At 34.0% G+C, this 20,247-nt stretch overlaps 1 protein-coding gene across 3 annotated transcripts in view; it reads left to right on the top strand.

Annotated features, from left to right (window-relative positions):
• Window positions 1-20,247, top strand: part of KIAA0825 — a 406,374-nt gene that overhangs the window by 241,214 nt on the left and 144,913 nt on the right. The window contains exon 22 of one of the 3 annotated variants that reach the window (XM_082623470.1): window positions 8,133-8,191. The exons of the other annotated variants lie outside the window; for them this stretch is intronic. Within the exon in view, the coding sequence (XP_082479596.1) occupies window positions 8,133-8,172 (40 nt within the window). The 3' untranslated portion in view covers window positions 8,173-8,191. Of the gene's footprint in view, window positions 1-8,132; window positions 8,192-20,247 lie in introns of those variants that run through there. 3 annotated transcript variants of the gene reach the window in all.

Raw genomic sequence — 20,247 nt, forward strand, 5'->3', positions numbered from 1 at the left:
TTTATTCTAATTTCCATGGTGATAGATTATTGGGTAGAGATCATTTTTATTTTCTTTTCAACTACAAGCACTTTAATGCCATAAATTTCCCTCTAAGCACTGCTTTAGCTGTGTCCCACAAATTTTGTTGTTGGTCTTTATTCAAGTTTAAACTTCTCTCCCTAATATGCCTGCTATTATTTACTTTTCATAGTCCTTGAGTAGTGTTTTGTTTTGTTTTGTTTTGTTTGTTTTTTATTTTGCTTAGTATCCTTAGTTGTATCAGTGTGAGAGGTCAGCTCTAGTGGATTTACTCCATTTTCTCCAGACCTGGAGCTCTACATTTTAAAATATACTACAGTTTAAAGTAATGTTGACCCTGTCAACAAAGCACTTCATCAGTTTCTAATATAAATGTGGAATTTATTGGGCTTCACTTGGTTAACTCCAACTTTTGAAATAATCTGATCACAGTGTGACATTTCTTCAGTGCTATTCAAATTAATGAAATTCAAATTTCATTAATTCAACGAATATTCTGTGCCTATTATATATCAGAAACTCTCCAAGACCTTAGATATATAATAGTAGAACTTACTATATTTTATGCTGTGTGATTCATAGCATAGAAAATCATTATTTAAAATCATATTCAAAATCATTATTTGTACTACCAGGATGAAACTCAATGTAGTTTTAATGCATTATTCCCTTAGTATTTACTGACTTTGATTCAGTCACATTTCATTCAGTTCCTCAAAAGTCATTGCTTTCTCTTACTGCTAGGCTTTTCCCCATTTTGCGTGGTACCCTCTTATTCTACACAAATTTCTACTGGCTCCTTCAATTAGCTAATTTCATTCATTCTCCTGGTCTCAGTTTTAGTATCACTTCCTATGGGAAACATTAATTTACTCTAAGTTATTTAACTCTGCAATGCACCCCACTTATCCATACTGAAGTACAATTAGGGCTTATTGGACTGTCTGTATAGGAGAGGTAAGGCCTGGTGGCAAGAGGAAACACAGAACTTTTAAGGAACTGAAAATAGCCCAGAGTGGAAGGAATAAAGCATACATGGTGGGAATCAGTTCTCTTTGAGGTCGTAGAGAGGAACCACCCCATGTTGTGAAGTGTTTTTAAGGTTTTGGTACCTTAAATGAAGAATGTTTCAGTGGGGGAGCAATGGGTGGGGGGACCAACATGATCAGATTTGTATTTTGTTATTAAGAGTCATATTGAAGATATGTTGGATACTTTCAACTTTTAGAAAGTGTTTCTTTTGCATAAGTAAAGCCATCGGTGTAGTGCAAAAATCCAAAATCACAAATAGATGAATAGTGAAAGGTAAGGCCCCCTCCCATGCCCTCCAGCCACTCAGCTTACCCCAACAAGTAGTTGTTTTCTGCTGTTAGTTCTTCTAATGACTACCTGTAACTTTGTATACCATACTTAAGCACATCTTATCTATTAACTCCCCACAATAAACAATGATAAAATTAGTATCTTCAACATTTTGCCACCTTTCCTCTCTAACCTCCCTATGCTTCACCACCTATTTGTAATTGAATATGTTATTTGTCTTTGTTCTTTTATTATTTACTTAAAAAGTTATAACTTTTTATATGCCTATACCTCAGTAAAGGTATTTTTTGACCTCTCATTTGGAAGATAAGGAAATTAACATGCTCACCATAAGTTCATCATTTTTCCTCAGTTCTTGTTGAGAAAGTTTTACTCATACTATATATAAGTTGTATTGGTTTTAACATTTACATTCTATTCCTTAACTATAATTCTCATAGTTATTTTAGTATTAGTTGTATATTTAAATGGATTCAATTCTCTTTGTCATCCTTTTGCCATATTTTCTACATTTATCTCTCAGCTGAAGTTCAGTCTTCAGTAGTTTGTTAAAGAGAGGATCTTAATAGTTATCTTTCTTGAATATTGCATGTTTAAATTTTTTTTGTCTGTTGCCTTTATTCTTGAATGACAGCTTGACTGGGTATATATTAATGGGATAATTCTTTGTTTCTCAGAAGACTTTGTAGCCATAGCTCCACTGTTTCTGTAGATAGCTTTGGAGCCAGCCAATGTTTTCCTCCTTTAGTAACTTGATATTTTTACCTGAAAGATAATTGTTTCTTCATCTTTGAAGATCAGTTCTCTCGCCAGTATATATCTTGGTGTTTATCATTCTGTGTCAGTTTTCCCAAGGAAATGTGTCCTTTCAATCTATGTATTAAAATCTTACTTTATTTCTGGTACATTTTCTTAAATTATATCTTTGGATATTTTCCCCATTCCATTTATTTAATTCTTTTTTTTTTTTTTAAGAGATACCAATTGTGCTTGTGTTGGATCTCATTCAATGGCTTCCATATTTAACATCCTTTACTTTTAGTTGTTTGCTTATTTCCATTTAATTTTCTCACTTTTCTTAATCCTTCTATGTCTTTTCACCTTTTAGCTGCTTCCAACATGGCCTTCACAAAAGAAAATAACTTTAATAAATACTTAGATAATGTGGCAAAATTTCAGTTTCTTTGTATTGAGAGTTGAGGGCAGGATTTATTTTGATAATTCTTGGTGTGGCCGTTGGAAGTTGCATACTAAAATTTCTCCATAACATCCTACAAGTCTATTTCTAAAAGACAGACTCAAGAAAACAATAAAATTTACTTAAGAATTAAGTAAGATGTCCTTCAAAGAATTATGACTTTACTTCTTTATATCTAAATGTGTAATATTGGAAACATATTTTACTAGTTTTGTATGTAATTATAGGTGGGAGGATTGTATATTTGGTATTATTCTTCATCAAAATTATTGCTTTAGCATTTTAAAAGATTTAAGCCATATTATTGTAAAGGTATGTCTGTTGTCAGTTTTTGTAGCTTCCATTGTAATGTTTATTATACAAAACATGTTTGGGGCAAAGAGTGGTATTTGATTAAATGCCATTAATTTACTCAATGTATCTCATTATAGTTTTTACTTTATTATTTATCAAACCATCTCTTGTAGTCTAAAATATTGGTAAATAATATAGTGATAATAGATCATTTTACTTTTCCTCTTACGCTTTCTTTTTAAAAATAATGCACACTGGTGGTTTTTGTATTGCACTACTTTCTCAATTAAATAAGATCCCTTTAAACAATGACAAGAGAATGCAATATAAATCTCTATTTACTTTATTGTTCTATATGATCCTGTATTGTTAAAGTGGAGAACATGGAATAATTTTAAAAGATAAATATCTATATCCATTTCAAATTTCAATCTATAAGTACTGTCGAGGGAACTTATTGCCCCCCTAAGAGCAGTATGTAACTAATGGAAGACATCTGCTAATTTTTTAATATATATGAAATTTTAAAAAATTGAATGTAAATTCAAACCCATTTCTACTGGGATAGTTTTTATATGTTCTTTATAAATGAAAATAAATTGATTCAGTTATGAAATAAAAACATCTTTGAGTGCAACTCAGTAATGTATGCATAAATATAATAAATCTTAGTATTGTGTCAGGAGAAGTGAATCCACTATCTATTACACTGACTGCTTATAAACTAATCACTTGAAAAAAATCAAAAATGAGATACATATTAAATATTAGCTATAAAGCAAAATCTGGAAAACCGGAGTTCTTTTCTCTGGAAAACCCCTTGCAAGTATTAGTTTATAGCCAAAATAATATAGATTTTCAGACACATATTTGCAAAGAGGGTTGAAAATGGAGAATAAACACAGTGCACTTGAATTTGATCTTATTGCTGTCAAGTGTGCTACTTCACCAAGACTTAGAATAAATGAAAAATCAACTGTATAGTACATGTAATTTTCTCCTGCTGAGCAGAGAATTAGCAAAGTCATGATTTCTCAATGTGGACAACAAATATACCTGTAGAGAGTGTAATGAAGAGATGGAAATGAGTTTTTATTCCCCCTTCCTCATACTGAATTGCCTATAGAACAAGAATAAAAATCCAAAGGGCAGTTTTTTTCTTCTGCATAAAGTAATATTCAAGTTCCGTGCTTTGCTGGAAATATAAATAAAGGCAGAAGCATGTAGAGCAAGCTTCAGTATGGCTGGATTAATAATTTAAAAAGGAAGGGAAGGTTGCATAGAAACATGCACCCTGTGATTCAGCCACTTATCCCCAGCTTATTAACATTTGCTGAGCATCAACTTATAGCATAAAAAACCAGTATTCTTAGATCATTTAAAGCAATCTTGCTGGGAATCTCTGGGTAGTATTCCTTAAGTCTGAGAACTATAGGTACCCTTAAACACCAGTGTTCAGTGTCTGCATAGAGCACTTAGCATATTTCTTTTTTCTCTATAGTCTTAAATGTGTGGGAACAAGTGATCAGGGTCCTTTTTATATTCAAAATGGGTCAGCTTCTGTCTAGAAAGTGTCTTATTGTCATGATGTCACCACATCTCAAGATTTGTGACCTTTTGCACCATATGGATTCATGGTAGTCCACATCCTAGCTTACAGACCAGAGTGCTTTTGTGCCCCCGCTAGGGGGTATCAAAGGCTTTTGGTCTGGAATTTCAAGTACCGATAGATTTGGAAAAACAAAAAGTAATTTTTATATATCCTAAGGACCGCCAGATGTCGCAAAGGCATCATTGATGAAACGGTTTTTATCCAAAATGTGGCACTTATATAAGGAATACTAGTATTGTGTTTGAGAGTCGTAGAGGCCATAACAGGTCAGTGAGACGTCCTTCAAACATCTGATTTTTACATTCAAGAATGGGCCCAGATGAAAAGATAACCACATATCTGACATTGACGTTGCCACCATTTAGACAACCGATTCAATTGCCTTAGTCAGTGGGATCAATCAGGCCTTTATTACTTTGAAAAACCACAGAAAGATATAGTTTTTCTTTTTCTTTAAAAATGATCATTTGGAACTACATCTTACCACTGTATTTTAACTCTAACATTAAATGCTGCATAGAAACACATATAAACTTTCGTAACTTCCCCTACCCCCAAGTTTAAAGCATTTTATGAGATGTAAAAAATTATAATAATGAAAGAAATGGTACTGAGTGAAATTCTGCTGAGCCAAACTGTATGCATAAATTGGCAGTTTAACAAGTAAAACTTGGAAGCAAGCATTTGATGATTGATTTTTTATTGAGACAGAACAAGCATGATAGTGGGTAAAGTGATTTTCCTTACTGAGAGAAAATATAGTGTTTTTCAACATGTCTCTAGTATGAATGGAAGCCTTGTCAAAAAAACGAAGCAACACATAATATCTTTTAAAAGGTGAATTAACATAAGTATATCACTTATTTTATGGATCAACTTTTATACTTGTCAGTTTTATTCAGAATGTCATAAAGTTTATATCATAAAGATGGTATTATTATCTTTGTTATGTCCTGAAAAAAAAAACTGATATTAACTGCTTTGCTAGTAGATTATAAAATATACTCAATTGAAGACATGCAATGATGAAAAGTAAGGCCAAAATATGTATTCATGTATAGATCTTAGGTAACTCCCTGGTAATTTTACATACTTGAAATACATTATTCAACAAGTAACCTGCTGTATATTTGTGTGGAATAGGCTCTGCCTGAGAATACAAGAACTGTCAATATAAAAATAAGAAACATGCATCATTCTAATTTAATTACAATTCATCAAAAAATTACTCTATTGTCTGTAATATAGGAAGATGTATAAACTTTCTTAAAAAAATAATCATATACTAAATAAGCTTAATTGAGATTCACTGTTAGAATTTTTGTATATAGTTTTCTGTTGCTTGAAGAATATCTGTATATACACATACATCAACTTGTATGTACACATGCTGAATATTTGGTTTATATGTTTTCTTAGTGCACCTATTTTATAGATAGATCCTTGGGAAAATTTAAATGAGGAATATGAATTTGTTTATAGAGGGCTCTTTCCAAGTTTGTAAATGTACATTTATTCCCAATTGTGTTTTCTAGCTATATTTTGCAATTCTACTTAGCTGTGGATATATTATTCCCATTTGGAATAAAATGTATAGCAACATAAGGAGGACATGCTCATACAGTTTTTCTGGATTTAGTTAGTAAGCAACCTGTGAATTTGTGGCTCCAATTACATTTGAGTGTGTGCATCGTGGGTCCATGTTATATGTGAAAGATTATCTGTATTTTATTCTAAGACTTTATGTATATTTAACCTTTAATTTGACTAGCAGGTTGTGTGATTTACATAAAAAATAGATCAGCTTTGAATTCACTGAATGTTATTGGTATAACATAATCAATCATCTCTAAATGTTAATGGTGTTAAAGAGCAATGAGAGCATATGTCTTATATTTGTAATCCTGTAGATTTATGAAATTATTTAGGATGTCTAAGAGCATTAGCTCATGGCATTTCTCCGTGGTTAAGGATTGAAATTTTTTGAATGGTGGCCATCATTTTAATGAAGTTGGAGAATCAGCCAAATATAAGCACCTTTTTTAAAAATCATGAATTACCTAATAGGTGCCTTGATGACTAGAACATTCTTATGAAGGAAGGTATATATAGACCACAATACACAGTGCTTAAAATGCTGTGACTTTGTCTCGTTCTCTTTTCACTATCTTTTAATAAAATATGACTTTCATTGGTGTTATCCTAATTACATCATGCACACAATTCCTCAATGAAATAAAAAGTCAGTATGTGAATGACAGTAGTAAGGGAAAAATAGGATTTCAAATGGTAAAAAGCCTGCACTGGTAACAAAGACTGAATCAATCCCTGTGTTGTATAGCAGCTTGATCATATCTTTAAAACTGATAGTAACAAAGAATATTTATTTGTTGCCATGCTATTGTAGGATTTATTTTTAAACTCAAATCCCAATTATCAGGAAAATTGCATCCTCTTTATCTTACAGAAGGGCATACTGAATCATAGCATATTTGGTTATTGGGACTATAATATTGTTACCTTGCTTGAAACACATGGTCTCTCTTGATATACAAGAAAAAACTGAATCCATTTCAATAAATTAATAGGGATGAGAATCCCAATCCATCCTTCTTTTCAAAGGTTCGCATACATTGTAATGAAATGCATTAGGAGTTTTCTTCACTTGAAATCCAAATGAGACCCATTTTGGCTCACACCCTTGACAGTCTCTTTTATAAGCATTGCTGTCTCCTGTTCTTGTGTGGGCCTAGTAAAATGCTTCCTTTGTAAGATGCACAGAGACAATATAATGCCACGAAAGACGAAGGTGTCAAAACACAAAGTTAGAGGCAATCTAATCAATGCCTCCTGATTTAGCCTTTGAAGGCTCTCTTCATTAAAACTCTTTAATGGTGAGGCTTATCTTGAGGTAGAGCTGTTACTTAATATTTTTCAGTGTCATTCTTTGGACAGTCATTTGTACCTTTTTAAATGTATTTTCAGTATTCATTGTTTAGTAAATTGGATGTCTTGTTAGCATGGTGGTGGTATGAATGACTCGCATCAAAGTGATTGAAGGTAATAGTGTATAAATTCTTGGTACATTTTTTTCCTATCCCCTAATCCCCATCTTTCCTTCCAACAACAAAAAAAATCTTATTTTCTTTCTAAATATCAGGTGTAGGATGTCATTTGATGCTTTCCAAAAACAGACATTTAGACTTTTTCCCATGTCCAAGAATGTGATTGGAGATCTAAAAATAACTCAAAGCAATTAAAATTTCGATTTGAATAGAGTTTATTGCCATTGTCATCCTTTTACTAAATATACTTTTCAAATTAATTTTCATTTTATCTAGAGCTTTTGGGTAAAGCAATGTGAGTCTCACTAAAGTGATGGAAAAAATCCTAAGATGTTCAATGCTCTCTTGAGTTTTTATTTCTCAGTAAGTACATTAAGAATGCTGAGACATGGAAGAGGAGAGATGTATACCTATCCAATTTCAGATAGGGTTGTGAATTTAGGAATTGTGTCTATATAACACCTTCTTTAAAACGGTTTTACTTTCTTAGGTGTGAATGAAAGTGTATAAAATATAAAATGTTTTTGAATCTTCAATTCAGTAGTCCCCTCCCCCCAGTAATTTGTTCAGATTTAATAAATTGTAAAATTTAAATGATTTTCTTTTATACATTGACCAGATGGCATCATGATTTTGAAAAAATACAGAGAATATATTGAAGAATATCTTATTAAGGAGGTATGTGTTTATCTATATTTAGACTCATTTCATACACACACAATGTGTGTGGACAGCTAGATACATACAACAGTAAATATACTTTAGTTTTTTTGTTTGTTTGTTTATTCACAGACTATATAATCCTTCCTGTAAACAGATTGAACAAATACATATGCTTTCAGATCGGCGCATTCATGTAAGCCATTTAAAGAACCTGAGAAATCAGGAGCTTAATTTCTTTTAACATGCCCAACTTAAAAAAAAAAAATTCACAAGATGCCCTTGCTACCCTTTCCACCGCAATCTACAATTATCAGCAAAAATAAATAATTTACGAAATGCAGCAAATAGAAAAAGATAAACACCATAGAATTTATGCACACAGTATCTTGGAAATGGAAAAGAATTCAAGCAACTTTGACCTGATTTTTAAATGACTACTGTGGTGACTACAGCTGCTCTAGCTTAGTAATTATTTGTGATAGGTTGTTTTTGAGTCCCATATGTATAAGGAGCTCCAGGCCCAGCTACCTCATTTGCTGGCACATAAACAGATTCTTCCAGGTGCTGAAAATTAAATTTTAATATATTATTTAAATATTAAGAGAATTACAGGTTCAGTAATTTTACTGCTACAGCTGTAGTGCAAAGCATCCCTGTAGAATGCAGAGTGTTGGACAATCTAACATATAGGAAGTTTATAGTGATTTTTTAATTTATTAGCTTATATATTTAGTAGATGATAGCCTTATTTGGCAGTTTGTTTATATATGGGTAACTTTGATTAGTTTCTGGTAGTTTGGACAACCTTTAAATTATTGCAAACTTATTTTTTGTTTTTTTTAGGTTATGTGCCTTAAAAAGACAACATATCAATGACAGAGAAATTTAAGATATTAAGAGATAGATGGCCAAGAAATCAGTGCCTCTTGTGGCTTACTACATACATATTATTCTGTTCTGAAAAGAGTTTTAAAGCCTGAAATATTTTTTTATCTCTGTGGTTTCTACTTTCCATTGAGAATGATTTTAGAGTTGTTAGAAATCAGAGGAAAAGTCAACAAAATTTTAGTCTCTAAGGCCCTAAAATCAGCTTTCATTATTGGCATACCTCTTGAAATTTTTCTTTGGCTTTTGACCTGTGCAAATTATGTAAAAACTAATTTAAAACAATATCTGTGTGTTGGTAAGATGTCTGTAGTTTGTTTGGAATTTAGAGTAAGAAATTAATAATAAACTTTTATGTTACAATCATTTATAGCTTATTTTTTTGTGAAAAAAGTCTTTCCTTTCTAGGAATTATACACATTCAACATTACTAAAGGAAATTTATTTTCTGTTAAACATGATTTTAATGAGTGTACCTTTAAAGAATTGAAGACCACTATAAGATGAGCAATGTGTTAAATAAATTGTTTTCTGTGACCAACATTTTCAAAGCAAAGGGTGATTAGCTACCTTCAAAGTACAGTGTTAGGAAAGAATTTCCCATTATTGATAATCCCCTACATATAAAAACCTCTTTTGCTAACTGAAATACACTTTGCTGGCAGAATCACAGAGCAAAGTGCATGTGGTGTAAATCCAAGGCGGTTAATTTTTTATGCTCTGGAGCTAGATTGCTTAGTTTCAAATCTTAGCTCTACCACCTTCTAGCTGTGTGATCTTGGACAGCCAAACCTTCAAGGCCTCAGCGTTTTCATCTGTAAAATGGAGCTGCTTTATAAAGTTGTTGCAAGGATTAGATGAATTTATCAAATAAAAGACTTCATATTGTACCTGGCACAAAGTAAGCACTTTATAAGTACCAGCTTTTTTATTAGTAATATTTATGCCGTTAACTTTGAATACATAGTGTAAATAAATAACATACAATGCTCACTTTCATAACTCTTGAAAAGTTTTAGCATTTATTCATAATATTTCTCCTAGATAGCTGATAACTTTATGGTATTTAACCCATTAATATAAATAAACCCTTTACCCTTGGGATTTCTACTTTAGATCATAGTAGTAGGCCGTTTATAGTTTCATTCATAACTCCAGATATAGTGTGAAAAACTGTGACACAAACTGTCACATAGTAAATTATTTAACAAAATCTCAGTAGGAAGAGTTACATAATTACTTCTTAAATCTCAGAACACGTTTTAAAAATATAAGGGTAAAGAATGTCAGCCTTTTTGTTTTTTTCCTCTCCTAGTATGTACTTCTAGAAAGTACTTACTTTTAAAGGTCTTAACTGCTTTTGAAAAATCCAACTGGTTTTGAAAATCATTATTAAAAAAATAATCATGCAAAATATATTCTGAAAGGTGGATTAAAGGCCAAGTACCATAACATTTTTCCTTTGTAAGACATGATTTTTATGTATCAATAGGAGTAACTAATATTTTCCCTTGTAAGACATGAAAGATTTGGGATGTCAAAATGAGCACTGACATACCTACTAGGTCAGGACTATTTTAGGCTCAGGGTGGAGCTATAGAGAACAAGGTGGACAAAATCCTTACCTTCTTAAAGTTTATACTCTAATGATAGACAATAAACTGATGAATTAATATGTAACATAACATCAAGTGGTAATAAAGGCTATGACATAAAGTAAAGCACATAGGGGTATGGAGGATAGATGATTTTTTAGATAGGGTAATGGGGGAAGGAATATATGATATTTATGTGACCCGAGGGAGCAAGCTATGAAAACTTCTGAGGAAGTTTCACATCAGGCAGGGGGAACAGCCGTTCTGTTCAGAGACAGAAACAAGTTTCGCATGATCCAGGAAGAGCAAGAAGCCCATTATGTCTGGAGCTAAATGCAAGAGGAAGGAGAGGAAGGCAAAGGTGACCAGAGGCCAGATCACACAGAAAGGCTTTGATGTTGTGAGATAACAAGTCTTTGGAGGGTATTGAGCTTGAAGGGATGTAATCTGACTTACACATTTACAGCACTGTTTTGATTGCTATGCCAAGAATAGACTGTAAGGGTGAAAAGAGTGGAAGAGAAAAATTAGAATGCCGCAACAATAGTCCCAGGTGGAATTAGGTTCACCTAATTGGACTTGGCATCTATTTTGAAGATACTGAGTTGAACCATATGAAAAATAGAACTTGAAGGATTGCTGATGGATTGAGTGCGAGATGTGAGAGAAACAAATCAAGCATATCTCCCAGGCTATGGACCTGAACCAATGTGTGAATAAGGGTGTGATTTGTGGAGATAAAGAAACCTGGGCGAGGATGGAATTTGGCGGGGGTGGGGGGCGATCCGAGTTCTATTTTGTACATACTACATATGAGGTGCCTTTAAGGCATCATCCGGGAGGAGTAAAAGATGGGCATAAGAATGTGAAACTCAAAGGAGAGATGGGAGTTGGGAGTTATTATGGCAGTGATCGTAGTTCAGACAGCAGTATGTGCCAGGACGGGACTGATTTGGATCTTGACTGAGATCTGGGACCTGGTGCTAACAAGGAGAAGTTGGGAGGAGCAAGATGCTGTTAGGTCAGCGAGAAAGAATGGTCAGTAGAGCAGGAGGAAAACTAGGAGAATGTGGTATCCTGAGAGGCCAGTGAGGCTCACAGGGAGAGAGGGAGTGATCAAGTGCTGCTGTCCGTCTCTCGAGTTCTTTTCACAAATGTTCACAGAGAGCCATGGCTTTGGGTACCCCTCTCCTTTTCAGTGAACGCACTTGGACTTGTTGCCTTTCCTTTTTCTCCCTCAGTACCAACTCTGGTACAACCATCTACAGAAATGTGCCCTCCTTACCCCCAGTTTCCCTTAGTGCTTCTCACCTTGCTCTTGGATCGATTTACGACTAACCCAGGACAATCTTTATAGGGATGAGAAGGGGTAGTATTAGGGAGAAAGCATCCCCGTTAAGCCTCTTTTTCCACCTACCCAGCAGCCACAGTGCCAACATTCCTGGTCCTGCCCTAATGCTTCAACCTCCTCTCATTTCCCACAAATCGCAGCTTGCTTAGTTCTTCTATTTAATGTTATTTTGGCTAATTGTTATTCTGTTATGTACCAGAAAATAGCGTATATCATCTCTGCCCTCATTCTTTATACCTGTTCCTGATCTTTTGAGTAGTTTTTCCTCTAAAAGTAAACAACTTGTCATCTGCTCTCTGGACTGTCAGAGCTCAGCCCTGTGTACCACTCTTTCCAACTCTCCAATAATCAGTGAAAAGAACATGCAGGCACCAACAAGGGCAAATGGGTATTTTCTACGGGAAATTCTTGTCCATGTATGGTTATTAATCCCTATGGTAAATTATGGGTCAAATGGATTTTTCCTGAGGTAGCCTGGGCCCATAACATCATGTTAATGTTGTTTGTATGAGAAAATATACCCAAGTTGTTAACAAGCAATTGCCTCATTAACTTTCAGACTATAAGCTACCTACAATTCAGAGACTAGTTAGTGTATTTATAGCCATCTTACCTAATTTTATATCTATTATATATACATAGATATAGTATACATGTTTATATATCATCTATAACAGACATGATTACTAATGATGAATCTGATTTAAATTTTCTGAAATATGCAAACAAGAAATTTTTTATCAAGATAAATTCTATATTTCTCAAGTAGTTTTATTTAATTATAATTTACTGAATCATAATTTTTGTCTTTGACTAATTTTCTCTCTAATTTCTCTTTCTAAATTAATGAATTCAAAAGCATATTCTGTTGCAGAAAAAAAAGTGGCACGGTATGTAGGAATTAGACTTTTTTAAGTTAAATATTATATGAAAACAAAGCACTTAATTCTAAAGACGTATTTTTTAATGTTTTATATTTTAATGTGATACATTATAAAATTAAATTAGTTATCCATGATTGATAAGTATACATTTGAAGATTTTACGGAGAAATGTAGCTTACATGGCAAAATCAATATGCTTGATTCTAATTTTTAAAATATAGAGGATATAGGGTTCAAGTGCAATCTATATATATGTTAACGCACATTTTAAAACAAATTCGTATGTGTCATCTCATTTTTCCTGCACAATAGCCCTGGGAGGAGGGCTAATATTGTGATCCCTATTTTATAGATGAAGGTGTTATGACTCAGGAAGGTCACTTAAGGTCTGGGTGCTGGTGAGAAATGTCTGACCCTGTCATTCTGATTCCAAATCTAGGTCTCTTTCCACTGCCCTGAGCTGCCTTATATTTTCTGAGGTAAATTGTCTTTAAGTTATATCCCTGGAGTTGTGGGATGCAGCCTGGGTTTCAGAACAACATGCTTAGTGTTCATTTTGGCTTGCTGGCCGCCTGTGGAGCTGATTTAAGCCTTGAGCTCCAAAGTCAATGAGCCACTCAATGTTTGGAGCAGGTCTATGCAGTGCTGAGCAGGAGAAACAACTGGCATCATCATGCTTTTGTGTTTTCAAAATATTTTAAACACTTAAAGACAAGGCTTTCCTCTTACAACCCAACATGGCAACATGGTACTCCAGTGAGGAGTATGTACTCTCACTTCTGGATTGTCAGTCACCTCAAGGAAGTGGCTCCCAGACCGGGGAAGACTCGGAGGACATTGAGAATTGTGACTTCCAGGCTCTTAGAGGGTTTGTGACAGTGGTGAAGAAGGAACTGCCAGAATTCACTCCCTCCCCGCTCCAAGGCTGTGGCTGTTGATGACTGAGAGGTGAAACCGTATTATTTTTCATGTCGTACTATCTAATTTAGGCACAGGAAAAAAAATAGAAAAACTTTCCTGCTTTCTTTTTCCTTTCTCATACCACTTATTATCATGGGTCTTAAGGTAGATGGTAAATGAAATGTGGTGCTTCCAAAATGGCTTTTACTATACATCTAATTGGATGCAAAACCAATTATTGATTTGAAGATGGTGGTTCTTTTAAGGCGGGTTGGTCAGCTTTAGGGATGAAGGAATGCTTCCAAGGTATTTTTTGGCTTTTGTGTGAGAAGTCTGAATTACCTTTGTAATTTTAAAAAACAATAAAAGAGGACCTCCCTGGTGGCACAGTGGTTAAGAATCCGCCTGCCAATGCAGGGGACACGGGTTCGATCCCTGGTCCGGGAAGATCCCACATGCAGTGGAGCAGCTAAGCCCGTGCGCCACAACTACTGAGCCTGCGCCCTAGAGCCCCCGCGAGCCACAGCTACTGAGCCTCCGCTCTAGAGCCCGCGAGCCACAGCTACTGAAGCCCGCCCGCCTAGATCCCATGCCCTGCAACCAGAGTAGCCACTGCACAACAAAGAGTAACCCCCATTTGCTGCAGCTAGAGAAAGTCCGCGCGCAGCAACGAGACCCAATGCAGCCAAAAAATAAATAAATAAATATATAAAAATGATAAATAAAACTTTTTAATATTGTTTTTAACTACTCTGAAAGAGTACAAAGAAGTCATAGTTCCCCAACTTAGAAAAAACATCTAAAGCCTTATTGAGGAAGAAACAGTATATCTTCTTCATCAGAGCCGACTATTTGTATACGACCCTCAGGACAGCCAGGTGGGGTGAAGGATGTGCCTGGACCTCCCAGGTATGTGCTTCCCTTCCAGGAGCGCTGCAGGAGGCCACAGCTATCATTGGGAAATCTCAAGTTGATTTGGATTTTCTGTCTTCACTGTGGGTTTTTGGATGAAACAAACCAGAAATAGAGTTAAGGGGAGAAATGTTCACTTACCAATAGAAGCTGAGATGTCCTTTGCTAGTCCCCTGCAGTTTTTCATTTAACAGGTTTTTTGGGGGTATTTTAGGAAATATTACACTTCAGTTTTTGAGGAAAAAAGTAATATTTCATGTAATTTAGTAGCATAACCTAAAATAAAACTTGTAATAGTCATATGCTATGTAGACCATAGTAACAAAATTATTATAGAAAATATAATAGCAAAAGAGTAGAAATTAGTACCTGTTAATATTTTAGGTTTATCTTTTTTTCTATCTTTTGCTTTAAGCACAAACTTTTTTACATGTAGAGATGTAAAGCCATATTTAACATACTGTTTGGATTTAATTTAATTTAATTGTTGGTTATTTTGTATGCTGACCTTCTAAAGTTTGAGTATGATTGATTTTCCTCAGACAAACCCAAAACATACATGGATTTGTTTGCTTTTCTTATATTGACTTACAGAAAGTAGCACCATTGTCAGTTAAAGTCAAAAAGCTAAGTTCTGCAGTTTGACATATAAACACAGTGATAAACAAATACCAAAGAACTGAACAATGAGTTTAACAAATAGAAAAAGTTGGTTGGTTTTTAATAACCCTCTTTATTATGTGATTACATGTTATGTCAGATCCTTGAAACTGCCCAACTGTACAGTGATTTTCATTGTTCTCCAAACCCCACATCAGGGGGAAATAGTAATTAATATAACTGGAATTATATGGCCATGAATAAATTGTTTTAAAAATAAATACCATTTATATCATATATTGAACTACTTATTTCTGTTTTCTCTTGTATTTCAAATAAAATAGTAAGAATTTGAAAATTCCACCATTGTAAGATGATAGTGATCTATAAAACTTATGTTTACCATCCAACCCTTTTTTTCATGCTCAGTAATTAAAAATGGCTATGGGCATTTTTTATCCACTGAGATTTACCAACTGCTATAGCCTTCAACATTTATAGAAGGATTTCTACACCTGCTTTTTTTATGAAATACCCAAATATCAGAGCAGCTTGAAGTGTTTTCTTTAAAAAAAAATAATAAGTTTACCCCTAGGCCTCTGGTTTTCAACAGATAGAAAGCACTATCACTAGCCTACTATCCGTTTTAATTTGAAATCCTAAGAACAAAAGTCATTAATAAGTCCTTTGTCACGGATTCTAAAAAAGAAGACGCCTTTTTAGTATTTGTATGTCATCATGCCAGGCCTAGAAAATTAGGCTAATTTATTATTTAAAACACTGGTGGGATTCCTAATTGCATTCATCATTAGATATGACACATTTAGAACTGAGAACCATATCCAGGGAGAATTTTCCAGTTTGAATTTTGAAATAAAAATATTTTTCAAGAGATCCCTAGCTATTGCCTGTTACCATGGCAACAGTCCTATTTGTCTGAGAGCTCTGTCCGCTGCCAATGGGAGAGAGAGCAACGTCAACTAAACATACGAATACATCAAAGACAAATTCATATGCTCAATCTGATCAGCTCAATTAATGTAAGAACAGAAGCTGAAGGGGGTTAAAAGAGGGCACCCATTCAGGATAGATGAAGCCCCTTTTAGCAGAATATACACGCCGGCCTTTTGGGGGAGGAATTTAGCACATTGTCAAAAACATTATCAGAAAAAGAAAGTACGAGGCCTCCTACACCTAACAGATATGAAGCTGTCAGACAAAGAATAGCACTATTCATTAAATGACACTTATTTTCTCCCACTTTACAAGAATACAGCGAACAAAACAAGCAGGGGAGCAGCTGAGAAAGACACTTTTTTCTTTTGCTAGTGATGACAGACATGCAGCAATTATGGTGATAACTAAGGAATACTAAACAAGAAGCCAGCCTCCATTCTGTTTATCACCTTAAATTTTATGTTACTAAATTTGCATGCAACTCCTGTTTTGTTTTATTATTTATGTCTGGGAAAAATTAGATGCCTTTGTTTTTAACATGGTGCCTTGGGTTTGGTGTAGCATACCTCTAAACTCTGAATTCTCTCACTTTGCTTGTTAAATGGCCATATCAAGTTGAAATGCTTTTGAAGTAAGACATTTCCAAAGCACAACAAAACTGCTGCTATCAGTGTGAGGTATATGTAGGGCTTGGGGGGCTGGCTTCATTAGTGTAAAGGGAGATATTACGTATTACTTCTGCACGTTTTTTTAAAGAGAGCAAAAGTTGTATTAATTGCCATTTTTGCTTTCATGCTTCATTTTACATGGTGAAATGTGTTACCATGTAAAATAGTACATGGTGATGTGTGTTTAATGGATCCTTTTTTTTTTTCTCCTTCGGAGAAGTTGTAGGTGATAAGTTGTAGAAACTGGCTTGTAGGGTTTGTAACAGGTGCAGGAAAGTAGGAGTTCCCTTGAGATTGCCACCTTTTAAGAATCTTGTGCTTAAACCATGATGATCTGATTTAAGGCCCGTTATCAATAGTCTGCTACTTATATCCGCATGATCGTGGACTGATTGATACTGACTTTGTAGCCATGCTCCATAATGCGCTGTCAGGAAATGCTGACAGATGCAATGAAAGAACAATAAATGTGGGGCAGCCGTAATGTAAAGGTCCAGCTAGGCTGTATGAAAACTGATAGCTAGGATATTGGCTCCTATGTTACCATATACACTTGTCCCTTTGAGAATTTAGCTGGTGAGTGAATTAAAATGGTCTCCTGATACCGAGACGGGAGGAAAAAGATCTTCATTTAAGGAACTTGCCGACTTTGCCAAAACATTGCTTTATAAGAACAGAGCCAAGATTAAAAAAAAAAAAAAAAATACACTCTTACTCAAAAATCTAGACATGTCTGACACATCTGAGAAACTATTTCTTTAAAATCAATACACACAAAAAAGCACTGTATTCACTTTTTATGGATACTTAATCCATTTGTATAAAATTACCCAAAAAAAGACATTTTGTTAGAATTCCTACGTTAAGTGTAAGGCATCTGATACTATTTTTTTAATTCTCGATCTTCAACTTGGCACATGAATATAGCTGCTATTTTCCCAGTACAGGTTTTTAACAAATAACTAGGATGAGAAGTCAATTTATTAATATTAAGCCATAAAGGTTACTCTCTTCTCTCTAGTCTTAAAACGTATTCATAGCTTTGAAAGAAGTTATATTGAACTGTAATTTAATAATTTATCATAATTTTTCTTGCTTACATTATTCTTCAGATGCCCTCTGTATTCTTAAGCATCACTTAATAATTCTTAGTGCTTGAAAATACTGTCAACATTCCACGATTGATGTCTCAAATGAAGTAGAATCCTAATACATTTTAACAAATTTGTTCCAAAAGTAAAATCATCATTTATAATGATATCTTGAAAAATAAACAAAGACTCTGATATTTGGCCTTAACTTTCCTCCTTTGATTAGAAAACTGTAGAATGTAATGAGTACTTACATATTTTCTATGCTGAGCCCCTTGTGGTACCTACGTGTATTGCTGTGAATTAAGGTCAAAACTGCATTGATAATTTTGAATTGTTTCCTTCCAGAAGGATAGTAAAAGGTATCTTCTTTACATACAAAGTTGTCTAAAACATTTGGAGGGACTCTTAATTTGACTTAAGAGGAGTTTGTGAGAATAATTTGCTCAGGTGAATTTAATTTTTGATCTAAACCTTTTTCTGGTATTAATTTGCCACATTTAAAATGACATTCAAAACCAAATTTTTAGAATGAAAAAAACTTATTCTAGTGAAATCTGAAAAATGCTATCTTCTGTGAGTACTCAAAGAATATTCTAAGCAGATCATTGACAAAACATGCCTATGACTGTAATTGTGTACATTCAAGAGAATGACTTTTTTATACCATATTATTGACATAATAGATTGAGTCATCATTACTGTCTGATATGCAAAGGCCTGGTTTAGAACTCTTCTGTGGATCCTCTTTAAGACGCAAAATATTGACACAATAGATGATAATGGCTCCTTTGGAGCCATTAGGGTGCATCATGTCAGGGCCTGCTCAGGCATTTCTTAGCAGGTAGCACACAGACTCTTGACATGATAGATCATAACAAGTCCAAAGGAATAATTACTGTTTCTGAAATGATATCATACTTGGGAATTTCATAGTTTATTAAAACTAGAGCATATCATCACCAATGTGAATTGTAAATAATTCATTAATTATATTCTATCAGTAATAAACATTTTATACATACACACACACACACACCCCCCATGTATATTGTAAATTACATAAACAAACCAGATCACATGTAGTATGTACACTTTTCTCTGTCTAGGAATTTAAGAAATCCACACTGATTGTTATGAATATTCATAAAAAAGCAACTCGTTCTCAGCCTTATACCTTTTATGCCAAGAGTCAGCCTGCAGCAAATTTTTACCGTCCATGGTGTAGACCTTTGAAAGTAGATATGCCTAATGGAAAGAGTGACAGAGCTTGAGTGACACTGACTCTGACAGGCAAGAGCTCTTGTGGGCACCCATATAATTAGATCTTTTGTGTGGTCTGGTTAGCTAAGGCAGAACTTGATGTTTTACTAACAAAATCCTTTGAAAAGAAACCTCATTCCCCCAAAGTTTAGGTTGTTTACCAAGTAAAGAAATAAAAATAAAATCTGCAAAGAAAAAATGCCGTGGTAGCTCTGGATGATTTGTATTATCTGCGGTGTAAAAGATGAAGTGAGTGATGTTGGATTGCCTTGTAAGGAAAGCATCAGGCTTTTTCTTTTCATGTGAATAGTTTTTATTGTGTTGAGATTAGAGACAAATAGAAATTATATTATACAATGTGGCAAGCCATTAGCTTTTCATAAAAAGAAATTTTATCTACAGTGAAAAGCTTTTGATCTTGATGACTTTCTGAAAAGCTTTTTAAGTTTGATTTTTGGTGGTGTTTGTTATTTGCTGTAAGTGTCAGTATCAGTGTATAGAGATTATGTCAGGTAGTTTTACTATTTGCAGGGCAGTATATTGCATTTTAAAAAATGTAAATTCAACTTATTCTCCAAAGGTTTAATAAGTCCTAATCAGATCGTATATAAGACAAATAGTTTTCTGACTTTTATTAGTCACAGATTATTTTCCCATGGATTAATGCTTTTTTGTGTTTTCAGATTCCAAGGGACATCATAAGCTTCAAAATAACCAAAAAACAAAATGAAGCAATTGCTTTGAACTTACAAACTCATTTTGACACAGAAAATTCCTTTTCTCCTTATCTTTAGCACTCTTAGAGAATTGGAATAGACCAACACACAGTTTCTGTTACTGAAAAAATACAATGGCATAAACCTATTGCACACTGGAGGTCACCCTTGCTATTTACAAATTTTCTACAATTTTACAAAACAAAAGTAGATCCTGCAAACTTTTAATATACACCACAGTTTTCACGA

This window comes from Mesoplodon mirus, assembly GCF_964341445.2.
Source record: "Mesoplodon mirus genome assembly, chromosome: 5".
NCBI lineage: Eukaryota > Metazoa > Chordata > Mammalia > Artiodactyla > Ziphiidae > Mesoplodon > Mesoplodon mirus.